The following is a 20,221-nucleotide window of genomic DNA, read 5'->3' as shown; positions in this document are numbered from 1 at the left end:
CATTGCTCTGCAAGAGGTAAAAAAATTAGGACTTACGGCTTTTTTTCTTCTCCTTGGAGATTCCTCATGTATCATTCTGGAAAGTGGTGTGCTGCCCTAGGATAATGACAAAGAGAGCTGGTACAATGATGGTTAAAAAGGCATGAGGGTGTTCCCACTGAATCCCAGAGGCTGGCAAGCTTATGTCCCCAGGGCTATCTCATGTTTACTGATTTGGGGGGTGTTTGTATTTAAATCATGGATACTGTGGCTTTTGTTAAGGGTCTTCTGATGCTCTCTGGCTTTTACTTTTGCACCTTCACTTCTGTGAATAGCTGTGTAATGAACTGTGAGCAGATGGAGATGCTGAGAGATGTGCCCAGAGCAGCACAGTGGCTTAGTGACAGAGACCATGGGAGACTGTCTTGAGCCACGGGACTGGAAGCTGGGGCATCATCCTGACTGGTTGTCAGCCATGGGACATTCCTGGTGTACTGTGGAGGTTCCTGTTGCAGTGGTGACTGTACAAAACAGCCTCTTGCAGCCCTTGTTTTTCTAGTCCCTGGGTTTGGCAGCTGCATGGGAATGGCTGGAGCTTGCAGTGCTTTAAGGGCTCAGCTTGAGCAACATTAGCTGTCTGGGTCTTAGGGCTAGGGCAGGGACACAAAGACTCTGCTCCTTTCTTCACTTCTTGTTGGCCTCTCACCTGATCTAGAGGCTCAACTCCCTCGATACACGGAGTAACTTTCTTATAGGGAATTTGTTTGCACAAAAGTCTGTGAAAATGTGCCAAGAGAGGCTTATTAATCGGTAGTTACTATCTAAAATGATGACACTGTCAATGCTGCTCCAACACAGTCTTTCTGTTAGGTCTCAGCATCCACTGTGCCCTGAGCTGGGGTTTCCTATTGCCTCTGCCACATTCCAGCTCCGTGGGCTGCTGCCTCTGCCTTCCAGAAACTGTCTGCGATGAATCTTCAGGCTTCTGAGGATTGAGATGCCTGAAGGCCTGAGGTGTCCCACCCTTTGGGCTGTGGCAGAAGCCAGAAGAGCCCCAGTTCTCAGAGCTCTGTGCAGAGGGGCCGCCCGGCCGCAGCTGCCGGCGCAGCCCCTCCTGTTTATTTAGCCTGGCTCCGGCTCGCAGCGGTGCAAATGGAGGCGCTTCCAAGCGCTCTGGGGAAGCGAGCAGGAATGCGTCGTGCAGTCTGGCTGGCTCCCGTCCCTTTTGGCGTGATGAGGAGCGGTTCCAAATGCGTGTACGCAAACAGAGAGCCAATGTTGACAGCTTTACAAGAGCTGGAGTGGTGGGCAAAGCACACTCCGACTGCTTTGCAGCAGAGCTAAATGTACCCTGGATGTACAAAACTCCATAGCCTGAAGGATCAAGGATTTGGGGAGTGGGGGAAGATCCCCCCTAAAAATCCAAGGCAGTTTTTGGAAACCTGCCACTCTTCCTGGGCTTCTGGTTACAGAGAGTTCAGGATGTCAGCTTGTGGCTGAGCTAGTACATTAGTGGATTTAATTTCTGAGCTGAAATCTGTCAGCTGTATAAAGAAGTTGAGAGGAATGAAAGAGGACTGCCTGATGGCCCCTTTGCTTGTCTGGACTGGGATCCATGTGCTCCCTCCCAGGGCTTCCAGACACAGACGTGGAACTGGGGAAAATGTTGGACAGGCTGTTTCTCAAGCCAAACGAGAAGCTGTTCCTAGAGCAGCTTCTCCTGCCACGCTCTGTGGAGAGACCCCAGAAGCTGTGGCAGGTGGTGATCTGAGGAGTACATCCAGGTAGTAAATGGACACTCCTCATGCAAACAAATTAATCTCTCTGCATCGTTTTTTAGTCAGAGAAGTGCATTTAATCTGTTAAATTCTCTGTTTTGTACATATATGCTAACAGCAGAGGAGCAAGTTTTGTAATGTGTAGGTTGGACCATATATTTTAGGATCTGTTTGCTGACGTATTTCTTGGGGGATTTTGGGATTGCAGTTTGAGATACAAGTGCTGTGTGTGTAGATCTTTTAATAGCACTGAAAAATGATTGAACTTCTGTGTTTCAATCCCACACGTTTCTTTGTGTGCTGCTTTAAAGATGACAGGATACGTCACTGCTCTGCTGCAGCACCATCTTAGTAAGGAGGAAGAGAGACTCCAAAAAGAGACATTTCAAAACATGGACATAAATTCTTCCCTGTTCAGCTTTTCAGTTCAATGTTTGCATTGACAAATGCATAATTGCTTACAAAACGTTTGGAAGACATGAGGTAAAAAGACAATGCAAAACTGATTTATTGAGCTCATCTGTATTGTTGGGCAGAAATAACCTGTTACTCCAATACACTGAGCAATGGAAGCCAAGTTCCTTTTCAGCCTCCCTTCCTGGATGACTTGTGTGCTGACCCAGACACTCCACACGTGCCTGGGAAGGAAAGGGACGTTTCTGTGAGCACTGATGCTGACACATTGTACTGGGACAACCTCTGCAGACCCAGTACCCAAGCCCTGTCCGTGCTGTGGTTTCTGCTGAGGCACACACCTCAAAGATCCTGCAAGGCTTGGGACAAAAGGCTGCAGAGAAGGAGTTCTGAGAGCACTAAAGTTGAGGAATTGAGTCCATAATCTTGTAACCAAAAGTCATCCCTTCCCTTCAATGACAGGAAAACTTGGATCCAAGTTGCCGCAGGCACTGATATAGCAAAAGTGGGAGAAAAACCCCAAAAAGTAACTGGTAAGTTTCAGAAAGGATATGTGCTTGCATTTGGGGATAAGAGGAGGCAGTTTTTGACTTAAGACACTTGGGAACACCTGATTTAAGGTGTTAAAAGGGCACCACTCATCTTCTCTAGTCACTTATGAAAACTCCCTTCTGCCAGTTCTTTCTGCTTTCCTGTTCACAAAGCTGCGCCTTGCCATTTTCAGGTTAGAACAGTTAGAAAAGAAGAAATGCCTATTGCTAAACGTGCTCAGGTGTGAGACCTGACATTGTTTATATTGCCCTGAAAGCAAATATTCCATGTGTTTGGATACAACCAGGCAAGAGTCTTGCCTAGAGATTTTACATTCTAGTTATCCTGTTCTGAAGTAGAAATAAATTACAGATAAATTTCCAGAGCAGTGTAAAGGGAGAAGAAAGACAGGTCTGGAGGATGTTTTTCTCCTCTGCATTTGCTGTCAGCTTCTTTCCTAACAGTCCAGGAGGTCTGTGAGTTATCCAGGAAAAGGGAGAGAGCTGGGGAGTGGGAGTAGGACATGCTCTGCAGACACAGCGCCCGCATTTTTGAAGGTGTGTGCTTTGCAATGGGTAATTTGCTCCTCTATTGTCTGCAGAATAACAGCAATGACAGCATTGACTTTCTCTAATGAACAGCTGCTCAGTGCTAGGATCTATTCCCGGAGGAGGCTCGCAGGGATGAATAAGGTTTCATGCTCCTCCTCCAGAGAGGGTGAGAAAGTTCGCAGAACAGAAGATTGTTGCTTGATTGTCAGAGATCTCCAAATCTTGACCTGCTGACAGCTGAGAGCTGAATGTGTCGCCATGCAAGTCATGTTTAACCTTCCAGCACTTTTGCCGAGGCAGGGTGTTCATGGAATCGGGAGAGAGGTGTTAGTTCCCATCCAAGAAGTCGTCCTCTTGTCACTGCAAACGACCATCACAAATTGGCTGAACAAAAAGCATTTTCCTCCTGTTGCACTGCCTGAATTCTTTGCTGATACTCTGCACTAACAAGAGCAGGGAGGCGGGAGAAGATCGCTCTTGAATTATGGATGCATTAGGGGCAGAGCCAAGTTATGAACTCTTGGAGATGGAAGTCACTGATGGATATTATAACCTAAGCCATAAGCTCAAATAAACATTTTGAGCTTTGTCCCAGTCAGCTCCCCTTGGTGCCTCCCTTGACATCCCTGCTCAGAGTTCACCTTCACTGTGAAATGACACAATTGGATTTGCAGAGATGGGGCAGCGTCAAGAGTGGGCTGAGGTGTGTCTGGCCACTCACTCACAGGTTCCCTGTGCTCCCCTCCCCACCTCCTTTTCGATTTATAACACACATCATCGTAAATGCTTTGTTTTATTTCCTCTGTGCCTGCCCTGAACCCAGCTCTAGGCACTGAAGGATGCCTGTGAGAGCAGTAGTGCAACAAAGTGGAGCACCCAGGTTTGGCCTGACTCCCCTGTCTCGTGATAGGAAAGTAGAAAAACGCATAAACTGAGAAGTCCTCTGCAGTGAGTCATTTGGAAACAGTAAACTGCAGACAATATTTTGAAATATTTCTGCAGCTGATCAGTAAGTCTGGGCTCTTGGTCTGCAGTAGAACCTTTGTTGTCTCCCTGTGTGGGGGTTAACAAACTATGCAGGAAGAGGGCTGCCTTCTCCAACTCTTCCAGTGCCCTGAGAATTCCCTCAGTTCTGTGCACTACTCACAATGATCCCAGAGCCATTCCTGGCACCCCATGTGTGAAAAGAGGGTAAAATTGATCCATCTGATTCAGAAGGGCAGAAAGTCCACAAAGGCCTCAGTGATGGAGAGTTTTGATGTGAATCCATGGGTTGTGCCTTGGGCTGTGCAAAGCTTTTGCCTGGAGCAGCTCTGCTGCTTGGAGAGACAAAACAAAGCTGGCAGAGGGGGAGAAATCTCAAAGCCCAAGTTTTAAATAGCAGCTCTGTGAAAGCTTTTAATGCCCCAGAGCGGCCAGCACGGCGCAGGTGCATTCAGTGACCTGTTTTGTTCATGCAGTGAAAGATGTCTTGGAAACTGCAGCTCTTTTTTTCCTTTGGTTCTGACAATTCCCACTTGACCTGAAATTGTCTTAATGGCACTGGAGACAAAAAGCCTCATGTTGGTTTTACTCTTGGATGTGTGTTGGAATCCTTTGTGTGGAAGTTTCCCTGGTTAGCTGAGTACTGTTCTTGGGAACTCCTCATTGAAACACAGTTTGTAGGGGTGAACTTACGATCCATTGTGTCCAACCAGCCTAGAGAGGTGACGAGGGGAAAATGTGCCCCAAAGGGGCTCAGTTTGAAGAGAAACTTGACTTGTGGACTTGCTCTGAGACACTCACAATGGAATACAAAGCTGGAGAGAAATGTGTTTGTGCAAGAAGTGTAAGGGGCATTCATCCATGCACACACCCAGGAATGCACTGAGAAAGCAAGCAGAACTGTTTATGTTTGTAATATAATTTTCAGTAATAATCAGATATGGGGCCTGGACTAATATATTTTCCCAATAGTTTTTCAAGGCTGAAACGAAGGTAAAACATCTCTCCTATTGACTGACGGCACTACCAGGCAGCTATCAGGGACCAAGTGATACAGGACAAGTGCCTTCAGGTGAAGCTTCTATAACCTGTAAAGTGTCTTTGCTAGTAAACACCTGGGACCCTGCACCTGATGGAACAGATGAGTGTTTAAGTCAGGTTTGAGCAGCTTTCTCTCTTTCTCTGCTCAAAGGTTGGTAGAGAAAGCTGCTTGGAAATCTGGCAGGGAATATATTACCATCTGGCTGGTGTTATTTTTTTTTTTACTTTAGATTTATTTTTTCCCCCAGCAGTGCAGAAAAAGACAGCTTTTTGCACACAGGCGTGCCTCAGCCATGTCCTGCCCAGCAGGTATGTGGCAGCCGCTGGTGTTGGGTAAAGAATCTCCCTCCCTGGGTAGCATTGACATCCTGCCATGGATATTCCTGCTCCCAGGTTATGTGGGGTCAACTGCTGCCCTGCTCCTTTTCATCAGAAGCTGCTGAGGCCCTGCAGGCAGTGATTGGTGTCCAGGGTGGGCATATTGGGCTCGCTGAGCCCTGTGCAGGGTGAGCTGAGCATGAGCCTGAGCCTGGGCTGTGTGGAGATGTGTGACCACATCCAGCCCTGCTATGCACAAAGCAGCTTCTCACCTGTCTCCTTTGTACCCCTTTCCCCAGCTCACTCATCACAACTTATTGGGTTCTCCAGTGTCTTTCGAGCACTGCAGCCCTCCCTTGAATGGCAGCTGTAAAACCCTTTGCCTTTGTTTCTGATGCTCTTTCATGTGTTTCCTTCCAAAACATGGCTGGAAAGCTCCTTCTCCTTGTTCTTTCTCTGACATTGCCTCATCCCTCTGTGCCGTATGGGGTAGACACCCTGCATTAACAATGTGCAGAGCAGCCTCACCCATCAAGCTGGGCCTCACTGAAGTCGCTGTGCTCATCTCTTGTGCAGGACTGATGATTACTTGTGGATTTTAGTGCTTTGTTGAACTAGAGCTGGAGTTAAAAGAAAGCTGCTGTTGCAGAGAGCCTTGAGTTTCTCTGATCCTTGAGCTTGGAGTGCCTGGGATGGAAGCTCTGTGCCAGTTTTTGCATTAAGCCCATTTTCTGTCTCAGTAGTTCAGAGTGACCAGGATTTTGATCTGATTGTCAGTCATTTCTCAGAATCCATATCTGCTGAGTTTTCTTCCTGTCCCTGTGCTGTCTCCCAAGTTGTCCTGCTGCAGCCAGGTGTGCTGGCTGTGAGGCCAAAGGTGTCCGTGGATGTGGACGATGGGAACAGCAGCAGACGTGACGGAGCAAAGCCCAGGCCAGCCCAGAAGGAGACTGGGTTTGCCTGTCCACAGCACCCCTCTGTGAAGGGTACTCATTCCACTGGAAGGAGGACAGCTGGCGTGGCTCTTTCCTGCCCCAGGGCAGCTCCTCTTGCTGGTGTTTGCCCAGGGCTGGGATTGCAGGTCAGCGTGGTCCGGCCACTGCCCCAGGTCAGGCACTGTGGGCGCTCCTCGGTCTCTGCTTCCATCTGCTGGACAAGCACTGGCTCCTGCTCATTCCCGGTTTCCCTTGGTGCCTCAGGGATTCTGCTGGCTCCTCTTGACTGTGCTCACGGAATTCTAGAGATGGAAATCCCTTTCACGCACGTATGGAGTGCGAGAACATTTCAGCGTGGAACCAATGCTTTGGCAAGACTGCCCTGCTTAGATTGACTGGCAGCGAGCCTGGGGCTGGGCTGAGCACAGCACATTCAGTGCAGCCCTGTGTGGCTTCCTGCCATGCGGCAGCTCTGCCTGTGAGGCTGAAGCTCCTCTGGTTTATATCTCCAAGGAATTCAGATATGAGTGAATTGTTTGGATCCTGCATGAATGGCCAGTGAAGATCTCCAGAAATGAACAGAGCAGGTGCTAGAGGACAGCATGTAAAGAAACTGGACAGGGAGGACATGGTGCTTTTCTTGGACATCTCCCTCAGCATCTGACAATCAGAGTCCCAGTCAGAGTATCCCAGTCAGGAGCATTTTGGGCTAGGGACTGTAATGAGACCATATTTAACAGTCCTGGTAAATGTGTCCTTTTTGAGCTTGTCTGAATCTCTTGGGTTTTGAACTCTGCAGCGTCTTGATACACTGAGTTCAGAAAGGTCCTGCTTTTATTTGTTTGAGACCTGCTGCCAATAACTTTCATTGCAAGCCTAATTGTTACTGGCATTATGTGACTCCTCTACAGTTATTTCTCCCTTCATGAGGACGACAACAAAAGGGTCCCCCAGAGTTAGAAGTATTTGAGAGAGCTGGAGGAACTGGTGAGGGTCATGAACACTCTGGTCTGCTCAAGAGTGCTCCAGTTGTTTTCATCTGACAACAGAAATTTGGCCACTGCAAAGGCATTTCCTTAACCTTCCCTTAACCTCTGCTCAGCAGTGGGCAGATACAGGCAGAAGGTTCATTTCAAGCAGAATATCCCCATCCCATTCTCAAGGCATTGTGCAATGCAGCCTGGAGACCTTCCTGTAAACCTTGCTTGATTTAAGTGTTGGCTCTTGGTCTGTGCACGTACAAGCTGCGCAGCACTGTCTCCTCCAGATGTGGAATGACTGATCAGTCTTTGTGCTGTCAGGTGAAGGCCAGGACACAGCCATGACCTCTCTGTGTTGCAGTTTACAGTCCAGCATCTGGCTATTAGAATTTCTTTAGCCAAGTGATTGGATTCTTTCTGAGCTGCTCCAGTGCCTTAGCAGGATGAGTGTTGGTGTTGCTCTGTTTGAGGACCGTGGTGTCTTGTTTCATCTAACGAGCAAACATCCATATAGCAACAGTTCATGAAGATGTTGGGTTGAAATTCTACTTGTTTTCCATGTGAAAATCCTGTTATTAGGCCCCGCATTATTAGAGTATATTTTACTGGGCAGATTGTTTGTTTCTTTAGTAAAAATTCTGTGTCATATAAAAGCAAGACCTGTTTTTCTCCCCAAGCTGGGCCCAAGCCATTTCCACACATGAGACTGCCCAAGGAAGCCCAACTAGGGAGCCAGGACTCTAATCTTTTTTTCTGGGAACTTTGCATCTTGGAAGGACAGACTTTTTTTTAAACTTTTGACATTAGGTTCCCAGCCAGCAGGAGGAGATGTCACCATCGTCGCTGCTCCGGAGAACACCACGGTGGTGGCCGGGGAGAGCGTGGTGATGGAGTGTATGGCAGCTGCTGATCCCACCCCCTTTGTCTCCTGGATTCGACAAGGTGAGTACGAGGGACAGGACTAAATTTCTGTTGTCCATAGGAACCTGTGGATGCTACAGTCTAAAAATCTATTGAGAGTGGAAATATCTGGGACAGGAAGGGTGCTTGTAATGTCGATACCTAATGACACAGGTGGTGTCGCAGTGTGGGGTGTCCTTGCTGAAGTGGAATTATTAATTAAATCTTGAAGGTTACAAAGCACACAATTCAATTTATAGTTGTTTGACCTGGATGCCTTTTGATCTAAATTAGTCTTTCTCATGTGAACTGGAGCAGTAAAGGTCATGAGATGGGGTCAGGTGCCACTCCTCCCCGGGCTCCAAGGTTACTGGGGATTCTGTGGAATCTGCCATTGCACTGGAGAAATAGCTTGTATTATCTTGCAGCATTATAAAACTTGATAAGATCTGGTAATCCTTGGAGTGACTGGGACTGTTACTGGGAGGTTTTTGTTGAATGGAGGGATTGAGGAGCTGCTTAGGTCTTGTCAGAGGTGTATGAATGAGCTGGGCTGGCAGATGTTACCCAGGGCTGATCGCCAAAGTCATGAGTTGGATGCCAGTGTCACTTCACTGAGAGTCACATCCATCAGATGTGTTTCAGAGGCTCTGACTGAAGACATTCTCAGCTCAGAGGTTGATTCTCCCCTAGAAAAGGCTCTCAGTCATTTTTATAAATCCAGGTCACAATTTAAGACTCCTCTCCCCTGTAACCATTTATTGTGGTTGGTTTTCAGCCCAGATTTGTCCACAGGCAGTGATTTTAGCATATAAAAATATTTCCTCTTCCCCACAAAAAAGGAGCAAAAAACCTCAGAGGATACCACTTTGAAAATCAAGTGAGCAAGGCTTAAATGTTATGGCAGAAATGTTTCTAGTTTATCCCATGCACTTTACAATTACAAATGCTCAGCATTCCCATGCTAGATCACTTACTGCTTTACTGAGAGCTGCTGATGCCCATGGTAAAGTAGATAATATTAGAGTTAATTATCATTATGAGAGTTTTTCATGAGGAAGGAAGTCAAGGGGGGAGGCGAAAGGATTGGTGAACCAGTTCTTTCCATGCTTTATTTCCAAGTGTTTGTTTGGTCCCACTCTCCTTCCTTATGTGGACTCTTCAATTTAAAAGGATGGAGTAACAGTGCAAGTCATTCTGAGTTACACAAGTTTATTTCCAAGCCTTCATTTAGGAGCAGACTGGGTTACTGGACCATCAGTCACGTGGGTAATACCGAGTATGTACCTCCAGGTTGCCAGTTTGGCTCTTGCCAGCCTTGGTGGTGTCAGCTAAGTGCTACCATCTGGAGTCAGTTTTCCAACCAACCGCTCCAGTGGAAATGGGGTGTGCAGATTGTGTGCTCTGAGTGTGCAGCCACTGAACTGTGAGGCCATCTGAAGACCCCCCTAAAGTGCAGGGAGGGGGCAGAGGATCTGCTCTCAGCTACATTCCCTGCTGATGGTGCTAAGTCAGTACAGCTGTTCACAGTGGAGGTGAGGAGTTTGTTCTGTGTGAGCTCCAAGCTCGCTGAAGCTGGAGAGGTAAAGGCTGTACTGAAGAGGTGCTTCTGCAGGTGGAGAGGGACAAGGTCTGGTGGAACACAGGTACTACACAAATTGGCTGGTCCTCCCAGTCTGCAGACTTGTGCCAGACCTCCCATCCAAGCCTTTCCTCAGCTTGTTCCCCAGCTCTTGGCTTTGTGTCCCACACGCTCTCAGAGGTGCCAATGCCGTATCCCTGAGTTTCTTGCCTCAGAGTCATGCTGCGAATATGCAGTGCCCAGCACCAGCCTCTGCCCTGTCTGCAATGCCGAGGAGCCCAGGGCTACTTGAAGTTGTAGAAGGACATCTTGGCTTCTAGCCAATGATATGGAGCTGCCCTTTCCTCCTTCCCTACTCAACAGTGCTGAGCACCCAGCCTAGAGAATGGGGAGAAGGCAGCTCATGGCCCATGTCTCCGACATGAACACCAGAGTCCCTGGGAGCACCATGTGTCTTTCTGACACCTCATAGCCAAGCTGTGAACCAGGAGTGGATCAGGAAGCTCAGTACATTTGAGTTCACATCCAGGACACAGAGGAGGAGGAGGAGGAGCCCCTGAGTTGTCAGTGATTCAACAGTCTTGCTGACATTGCATGAATGAGTGTCTTGTGCTCGTGATAGGGGTCAGCAGGTGGATCCAGCAGCTTTTCCAAACGGTGTGTTAGCACAGCTTTCCCTTGAATGTGCTATTCCTAGGGCTCTCATTGCAGGCACACCCTAGGCATCAGAGACTGTTTTGATCCAAACCAGAACTCTTTGGATTATTACAGGCTAAACTAAACGTTGAGCCAATGTTGGCTTCAGCTGGCTGTCAAGCACTGAGGAGTATCCTAGCAGGAATCTTCCTCTCTTCTAGGGTTTGGGATATGGGGGTCTCTCCATCCCCCAGCTGTGATCCTGGCATTGCTTACAAGCCCTCATAAAGGGCAGCCTGGGGCTCCCTCCCACATTTGTGCACGTTTTTTCCTGCAGATGGAAAGTCCATCTCCACAGATGTGATTGTGCTGGGCCGGACAAATCTCCTCATTCCTTCCAGCCAGCCCCATCACTCTGGGGTGTACGTCTGCCGAGCCAACAAACCCCAAACCCGGCAGTTCGTTACTGCCGCAGCTGAGCTCCGCATCCTTGGTGAGTAGAGCAGGCAAATTCTCAGGTACAAATGCTGACCAGTTTGCTGTGGGTTGCACAGATCAACATCCAGGAGATCCCCAAGGATTTGTGGCCTTTGTGGCCCATGCTAGGTGAAGTGGGAGCCAGGTTAGAGCCAAGAGGCCCGGGCTGGGATAGCTCACAGTGGGAGTGTCACCTCTTTAATTTGGGGTTTAGTTCCTGGTATTTACTGAACCGTTTTATGCCTTATTCTTGTTCTCCAGGGTTCTCCCTTGGAAATCTCTATCAGCAATTAACTTTCAGTATCCTGGAAGCCAGCAGGGAGAACAGCTGAGGATCAGGGAATGCAGCACATGATTGATACAGAATTTATTTTTCCTTTTGGACAGAGTCTAAATTAAGCCTCTAGAGTCTGCCTGGCAAATCCCATCTTGTAAGCAAAGCTGCTACTGAATAAAACATAGCACCGAGTGGGGAGGAGAAGGGATTTGCTTTGCTATTTTTTCCTCCTCCTTCCTGCATTAATTTTTCCTCTCTCCTCCCAGCTACTCCCAGCATCTCCCAGGCTCCTGAAACCATCTCCCGCACCCGAGCCAGCACGGCCAGGTTTGTGTGCAAGGCAGAGGGAGAGCCAGCCCCCACCATCCACTGGCTGAAGAACGGGGAGCCCATCCTCTCCAACGGGCGCGTGAAGGTGCAGAGCAGCGGCAGCCTCGTCATCAACCAGATCGGCCTGGAGGATGCTGGCTACTACCAGTGTGTGGCTGAGAACAGCCTGGGCATGGCCTGTGCCACCGCCAAGCTCTCGGTGATCGTGCGGGAGGGTTTGCCCAGCGCTCCCAAGAAGGTCTCGGCCGTGTCCCTCTCCAGCACCACCGTCCTCGTGTCCTGGGAGCGGCCGGAGCACAACAGCGAGCAGATCATCGGCTTCTCCTTGCACTACCAGCGGGCTGTGGGTAGGTGTCACCTCCCTGGGCAGCACAGATGTGTCAAAGGTACAAGGCACAGGTTGACCTTCTTCCCCAGCTAGTGACAAGTGTGAGGCAATTCCCTTTTCATTTCAAGTAAAGGAATTTTCTCCTGGAGTCAGTATCAGCCGGTGACAGTGCCTGTGGATTAGCCAGCATAAACTTCTTGATTGGCAGTAGTGTAGTGTGTCCACATAGCTGAGTTGTCTGGATTCTATGGGAGCAGGCAGTGCTGGTTTTATACATACTGATTTTGTATGCAAAGAGTATGATTGCTAACAGTGATATCAACCAGCTGCATTGTGTACAGGGGGAAACACTAAATTATCCACACCCAGAATCTGAAGTGAGGCACTGGCTCTCTTGGGGTGTGTCTTCCCAAACAGCCAGCAAGCCAACACTGCTGCTGAACTGTTGCCAGAGCTTCTCTGAAAATTAAACTGGTAACTGCAGCTGCTTCAGCATAGATTAAGGAGTTTGAGTCAAAATGGAGACATCAACATTGAAGCATTGGAGTTTCTGCCCAAAAAACTCATATAAGAGATGAGGCTGTGCAGGTGCTGGGGAAACTGGAGAAGATATAGTGATTTTTAAAGTGGATTTAGTCTGAAGACCTTGTGAATTAAGTGATTTTTTTCAGGATGTCTTGGCAGTTCACTGACCTGCTGATCAGTGTTTCCTTGGCTCTAGGAACGGATAATGTGGAATACCAGTTTGCTGTCAATAACGACACAACTGAGCTGCAAGTCAAGGATCTGGAACCAAACACCAACTATGTCTTCTATGTGGTTGCATATTCCCAGCTCGGAGCCAGCCGGACGTCCTCTTCCATCGTTGTCCAGACCCTGGAGGACGGTGTGTTGAATTAGATGGGTACTGGTACCTAGGAAATGTTCTTGATCTGGTTGATGGGGAGCACTAAATGTGCTAAAGAGTGGTAGCAGCTCCTAGAAACCTAAACCTGCACCCTGGTCTCAGGTTGGGTGATGAAGGATATGAAAATACCCTGGCTGATGGCCATGAGAATCCTTTGGGAATTGCAGGCAGCTCCTAAGGGCTTTCACCTAACCCATGTGATATTGCTCTAAGCTTCACTCTGGGCCAGACTGGATTTCAGCTCAGAAGAAATATCTATTGAAATTTGTAGGGGTGGGAGGAGCCTTCAGGTTGGACCCCTTAAGAGCCAGTAGTTCGTGTTGATTTTACCATTTATCACACAGCATTTTGTGAGCAGTAAAGGCAGAGTGCCAGAAGCACAGCTGCCCAATGGGAGGCCATGCACAGCTTTCAACAGGCTGCAGGACAAGAGGCAAGCAGAGATGGTTTTTGCAGACCTCGTGTGCATTATGTGCTTTTAATACTCCTGACATGGTGACCTGTGTAGTCCCATGTGTGTGTCTGAAGCCTGAAAGGCTGAGTTGAAAGCATGAAAGCTGCCTGCAGCCCAGAGCTGTGGTTCTCAAGGGAATGAGGATTCCCAGGCTGCAGTTTGGATCCGTGAGCCATTTGCTTTTGTGTCTCCTTCATGCTCCACGTACAGCACAAGCTGAGAGCTGGTGTGTGCCACCCTGCCCCATTTGCCCTGGACACGGGTCCCTGGGAGCAGTGTGGCTGTGGCCAGCAGGCTGTGGTCAGCCTGGAAGTGGAGCAGTCAAGCATCTCCCCTCCCCAGACACCCCTGAAGGGCTGTGGTGTGTTGGTTCCTGCAGGATAGACACCAAGTCACCAGTGGCTGTGATAGAGCCAAGTCAGTGGCCTCCAACCAGCTCAAAGAGCTGGCAGAGATGTGTTGGGGTGTTGCTCTGGTCTTTGCTGACTTCTCTTGGTTGTTTACCCAGTTCCCAGTGCAGCCCCTCAGCTGTCCCTGTCGAGCATGACTCCTGGTGACATCCGTGTGACGTGGCTGCCTCCTCCTCCTGAGCTGAGTAATGGCAAGATAACTAAGTACAAGATCGATTACTGCACCCTCAAGGAAGGTGAGGGAAACACCATTTGGGGGTTGTGTTGTCTGCTCCAGTGATGTTAACAGCCTGTGATGTGAAGGGGAGGTAGTGCAAAGCTGAAAATAGGTACCCATTTTACCTAAGGGAGGAGAACCCTTTCAAAGCCTGGCTCTGTCTGGTGTTATGGCAGTGGTACTTCACACCACCTCGAGGTGCCTTTTTGTGTGGTTGTGGAGGAGAGCCATGTCCCCAGGAGAATGGCCTGATCCATGTTTGTGCTGTCCCAGAAATATCTGCATGAGCAGCCCTTCACTGCCATCTGCACTGTGTTTTGGGCAAAGAGCTTTATGCTGCTTGGGGAAGAGGAGTAAATGCTTTCAATTTCCTTAGAATGGAGTCTAATCAAAGTGATCCTTGTGAAAAAAAAACCCTAAATACCCTGTCCAGGTTGTGTTGCTCTATTACCGAGTTTTATCTGATTTTATTTACATTGTCAGGCACACTAAACAGGGTTCAGCAGGGATGGTAACATTAACGTCTGCTGGATGTGGCTGTTCCAATTCCACGTGTGCTTGCTCTGCAAATCCTTCTGGGTATTTGCTCTTAAAACTGTCAAAGCTCTGCAGCTTCTCACTTCCCAGGGTCATGATTCTTCCTGAGAGAAGGATGGCGAGTGTGATGAGGTGCTGGACATGTTCCCATGTATTTGAACTGCTTTAGTAGTCTGTGCTGTGACTCCTGGCTCTGGTTCTTTTGCCTTGAGCCTGCACATGGCTCAGTGGCATCGTAAAACCTTGGAAACACTTGCAATCCAGGGATCACACTCAGCAGTATGCTGTTACATAGCAGGGACAGTGCTCCTGGCTGAGTTAACGCCAAGGGAAGTTGAAATCAAGACCTCTGTGTACTCTAAACAGGCCACATGAATCTTCAGCAAAACCAGTTAGCTGATACAGTGAAAATCCCAGGCTGTTCTCAGTTTAAATTTCCTGTTACCTCCCTTATGAACTTGGGTAGGCTGAAAAGGGAGCAGTAAAACCTCTCTCTGGCGTGGATGAGGGTGTGAATTTTGCAGAAAGCAGGGCTGCTGGACAGTTCTGGTTCACATTAAGGTGAGGGTTTAAATACATCAGTGAGAAGCATTGGAACGTGCCATCAGCTCCCATTAGCTGTGCTCATGTTCCACCATCACATCATCAGAGCAAGGTTTCTGACAGCTCCCTCTGGGCAAGCTCTGGTGCTAAAGGCAACCTGCAATCTGGAATGTAATGAAGGGAGTTGTCAGTCAGAATATCAGCTCTGCCCAGCCTTACAGTTTTTTTTCTGATGGCATAAGACTGCTCTGGGCAAAGCCAAGCCAGCCCAGGGCATGCAGACCACAAGGGGGTAACGAGGCTTGTGGCTGCTCGGCTGTACTTCCCTTTGGCTGAGAAATCCCTGCTTTCAGTGGTGTTCCCTTGGTTCCAGCAGATCAGGTCACCTCCATTGAAGTGGGTGGAAATGAGACCCAGATCACCCTGTACTCACTCCATCCCAACAAAGTGTACAAAGTTCGGATCGCAGCCAGCACCAGTGTGGGATATGGGGCCCCTTCCGAGTGGACCCAGCATCGGACTCCTGACAGAGACAACCAGACACATGGTAGGAGGCTGGGGAGTGCCTGAGATTTGGGACAGGGTGGGAAACTTAAGGCATTTTCAGAGTTACTTGCTTTCCTTTGGGAATTACAGCCATTGGTTTTGGTCAGACCAAAGTGCTCACCTTTACCTCGCTGCTCAGCAGCCCCTGTACATCTCACTGCTTGCCTGGCAGTGGGGCTCTGCACCCTCTGTGTGCAGCTGGGAAAGTTCTTGGAAAAAAAAAAAAAGAAGAAAACAACCAGAACTCCAGACCCCAATGTTAACAACATTTGGGAATGAATAGACAATTCTGCCAAACAGAGCCGAGCCCATACCAGACTCCAGCAGTGGTTAAAGATGGTGATATCTCAGAACACACTGAGAAACCCCCACAGTGGCTTTGTGGCATCCTTGTTGCCTATATCACCTAGCTGAAAATGTCAGTGGTAGAGTGTGACTGACTCTCCACTGTCAGGGAGTAGAGACTTCCCACACAGGACAGCCTTTTCCTCACACTCTTCCTTCACTACTGAGGACCAGGAGGATTCAGTAGACTGGGGAGATGGAGGCATCATTGTGGCTCAATCTTTTTCTCTTGTCTTCTTCTTCTTCCAGTTCCGTTTGCCCCGACAGAATTAAAAGTCCGAGCGAAGATGGAGTCTCTCCTGATAACGTGGCAGCCCCCAGCAAACCATGCCCAGATATCTGGCTACAAGCTCTACTACAGAGAGGTGGGCCCAGAGGAGTCCAGTGATGAGAGCCCTTTGGATGGTGCTGAAGATGAGAGCTGGGACGTAGGACCCATAAAACTAAAGAAGAAAGTGAAGCAGTACGAGCTCACTCGACTAGGTTAGCTGGCTGCATCTTCCTAGCACTTGATGTGGAAACCCAGGGCCTGTCTCTTGCACTTTGTAGCATCTCAGGATGCTCCCAAGAGTTGTTTGAGTGACTGGAGATACATAGGGCCAGGACCATCTGAGGTGCTTTAAGATCATCCAAAAATCCTTTCTGGAGTGGGGCTCTTTAGGCTTGTATTGAGCAGAATTTAAAGCACAGACATTTCTAATGCCAATTTAGCAGGGATTTCAACCAAGTTACCAATATATTTAGTATATGCTAATAAGTGGTTCTTAATTAGTGTTTTTATTGTGTCACTATAAAGAGTGCCAAGATTGAAATCTCCAGTCAGGACAATTATCTCTCCTTCCCTGTCTGTTTCTAAGGAGCTCTATAATTGCATGCTGTTTGAAATCTCTCTGTATTAAAATGCAGAGATGGGATAATTCACAGCATGCTAATTTTAGCCCAGTATTCTGTCCCACTAAAGGAAAAGGGATGGAAGAGTGAGTGTCCATGACTGGAGAAGATCTGAGTTGCAGTGAGTCCTGCCTGCCTGGCTCACTGTGCTTGGCATTTCCCACAAGGGGTTGTGTTCCTAATATCTGATTGTATTAAGTAATTGATTTGCCCATTGATACAGGATGGAGAGAGAATAGAGTCATGGCAGATGCATCCTTGAAAGAGGCTTTCTGCTTCCTAAAGTTCTTCCATCCCCCACTTTATGCTTCACCCTGTTACTGGCCAGTGAGTGGAGACTGTAGGGCACGTGTCTGTCGCGCTGGTTCATCTTACACTTGTAGCATATATATTATGCACAGTGTGAAGGTCAGGCTGCAGCACCTGGAAGGACTGTTTGTGCCATCTCTAAGTGGGGTTCTTCCAGCTCTGTCACAGCCATCTTGCCATTGAGAGTGTTAACAGTGATAAGTTTCTCTGAAGAATTTAGGTCTGTAATTATTGTGCAGAGGAAACCACATGTGAACATCATCACGTGCTGCTCCAACCACTGGCAAGTCAGTCGGTGCAGGGGCTGGGAGTAGGCTGAATTGGTTCCAAATGCTCTGGCACGATGATGCTGAGAAGGTTTCTTGTTCTTCTGTAATTACTTCCTTGAATTTGGGCATCCGTCAAGCCCTGATGGTTTCCGTATGATTTGGCGGCAGCGTATCGGCTATCGCTGTGTCAGGAGCGCGGGCTCGGGTTTCTCCCAGCTGGGACATTCCCTCTGCTCCCTTGTGCTGTTGAATGATGTGCTCCTGCACACGAACAGTAAAGGAAGGGTCAGGAATCTGGCTGTGCTGAGGGAGGGGCTCTGCACATGAAACAAGGAGGAGTGGTTGGGATTTAAAAGGGTTTAGTTTTATGGTGCAGGACTGCCCTGTACCAGTACTTAGGGCTGCAGCTTGTAGGCAGATCAGGCAGTGGTCTCAGGAAGGGCTGGCAGCCCTAATGTGATCTGGGCTGATGGGGAATTAGCTGGGGGGATTTCCCAGATCAGGGATGTCTGCCTGGAAAGCACAGCACCGCTGAGGAAACACCTAAGATCCCTCTATAAAAGCAAACACCCAACACTGTCTCTTGGAATTATCTTCAAGAGTCATTGAGTCCAACTGCCTGGGTACCTCAGTGTTGACCAAAAATGAAAGCAAATTCTGTCCAAATGTCTTTTAGACACTGACAGGCTTGGGGCACCGACCATCTCTCTAGGAAGCCTGTTGTGGTGTTTGAGGTGCTGTTAGCAAATTCCAGGTTGGGCACGGGGCGTACCAGGCTGAGCTCAGCTGTGGATGCCAGGCTGAGCTCAGATGTGGATGCCAGGCTGAGCTCAGATGTGGTGTGTTCCATGTCAGTGCAGACAGGGGCCAGAGTGGTCACTTGGCTCCACAGCTCTGTAGTGTCACTGAAGCCAGCACTGCCCCTTGCCTTGGTTTGAGGCGTGGCTTGAAATAGAAGACTTCTCCCATCTCATGGTGATCCCTGGAGCAAAACATGTCTCTTTAGAATGGTATCACTAATGGTACCATGTGTCTTGTCTGAGAGGTGTATGCTGGAGGTCTGTGAGAGAGGTGGGCAGCTGGTCAAGGGCACTCAGGAAATCCAGCAATTTCATCAGTCCACAAAATCAGAAGGAAGCTTTCCTGAATCACCAGGAGGGGTTTTCCCTGAGAGATTCTTAGTGACTTCCATCGATGTTCTAGCACTTACTCCCTGTACTGAGATGCAACTACCAGGGCCATAATTTATGTGAAAAATAAATGGCAGGGGTCTGATCATGTCTTCCACATTGCCATGAAGGAAGATTGCATTCCTTTGGAAGTAGCTCTCTGGAAATAAGGGTGTTTTCCCACCTAAAGGAAAGTATGGCTTCTGGCACCTGGCCAATATGAACACCTTGAAATGCTGAGTGAAGCAACATATTTAGCATATTGGATATATTCTGCATCCATCCAGATTAGTGATTTAAAATGATCTGGACTAGATTATTCTGCTTATATTTAATGTATGATGGAATGCAGTGAAATACATCTGTTTTCATGCTGCCTACCAGCTTCTTGACAGCTTGATAGAGTTTTATATCTGCCTGTTCTACGAGCTTGAACATCTGGGCCTGTGTATAAAAATTGAAGCCAATCCTCTGACTGAGAAATCCAAAATACCCCTATTTTCAGGATGTAGGGTGCTTGATCTTGCAGTCGAGCTCCCCTGGCGTCACGTGTAAGCAGCTGCTGCATTGATCCTGCCCAAGGATGGAGACAGAGGACTTGTCCTTTCCTTCACTCCATTCTCCAACAGGAGCTGACCACAGCTGCCTCACATCTGTGAGCTTTTTCTCATCATTTTGGATTGCACCATCCATGATGTGCTCATGTCCCAGTGAAGCCCAGCCCAAGGCTCAGCCAGAAGGAGAGTGTGGTGCTGGCAAGAGACATAGCTGGGCGTTCTTTGTTCACTGAGCCTGTGGTCCCAGGCCTTTGGAGGTTGAGTGCCCTTTGGCCTTATCCCCCTTGTGTGGGTTTGAAACATTTTTCTGTGGCTGGAGAGTGTGGAAATGCAGATCAGGCTGTCTTGGAGGCACACAAAACTCTGTTTGCTTTTGGGATTCTTTGGGGGAGAAAAATGTGGCTGAACTGTTTTTATATTCTGAACGTGAGCGTGTGTTGTGGAGCAGGGAAAGCCTTTGGTAATTGGTACCATCAGCCTTTGGGAGTGTAATCAGGGCAGTAATAATAAAATTGGCATCAATAAGAAAGGTTTCATTCTGCTTGCGTTGTCTGGCAAAGAGAGCAGTGATGTGTGAGGGCAGGGAATGAAGAGGCATGTCCCAAATTAACAAACTTCATCAATGTGCTGCAGCCAAGGCAACAAAAGGCAGAGTGGACGGCTCTGGCTGAGCTCCTGAAGGGACTGGCTGCTGCAGGGAATGTCTTCTTTGAGAACTTTTTATCTTCCAAGTTGTTTCTTTGATTAAACATCTCCATTAAAAATAAAGAAGCTGATGAAAGGCTGGAGGAAAGAGGGAAGAGTTTTTTGGACCAGGGCAGCACTTCTTGGAGACAGAAGTCCCTGTCCTGCAGCTCAGTTTGAGATTCCCCACGGTGCAAGGCGCTCTGACGGGAAGAGCATGCAATGAGGACCCTCAGGTTTTTGGTGTGGGTTTTCTGTGCATTGTTGCTTTTGTAATTGCAAATTGGAAAGCTCTACTGTGAAGGCAGAACAGACACCATACAACAAAGGCTGCCAGTGACT

General features: G+C 48.4%; 1 protein-coding gene across 2 annotated transcripts in view; it reads left to right on the top strand.

The window, feature by feature from the left end:
• The window catches only part of IGDCC4 (immunoglobulin superfamily DCC subclass member 4), an 85,610-nt gene that overhangs the window by 50,158 nt on the left and 15,231 nt on the right, over nt 1-20,221 (top strand). The window contains exons 5-11 of one of the 2 annotated variants that reach the window (XM_038146986.1): nt 8,319-8,453; nt 10,967-11,122; nt 11,650-12,060; nt 12,763-12,927; nt 13,911-14,048; nt 15,486-15,656; nt 16,250-16,483. In XM_038146986.1, the coding sequence (XP_038002914.1) occupies nt 8,319-8,453; nt 10,967-11,122; nt 11,650-12,060; nt 12,763-12,927; nt 13,911-14,048; nt 15,486-15,656; nt 16,250-16,483 (1,410 nt within the window). Of the gene's footprint in view, nt 1-8,318; nt 8,454-10,966; nt 11,123-11,649; nt 12,061-12,762; nt 12,928-13,910; nt 14,049-15,482; nt 15,657-16,249; nt 16,484-20,221 lie in introns of both variants that reach the window. The other variant, XM_038146985.1, reaches the window with a different exon arrangement.

The sequence above is a fragment of the Motacilla alba genome, chromosome 10, assembly GCF_015832195.1.
Source record: "Motacilla alba alba isolate MOTALB_02 chromosome 10, Motacilla_alba_V1.0_pri, whole genome shotgun sequence".
NCBI classification, from domain to species: Eukaryota; Metazoa; Chordata; class Aves; order Passeriformes; family Motacillidae; genus Motacilla; species Motacilla alba.
This window is presented reverse-complemented; position numbering and strand designations above follow the sequence as displayed.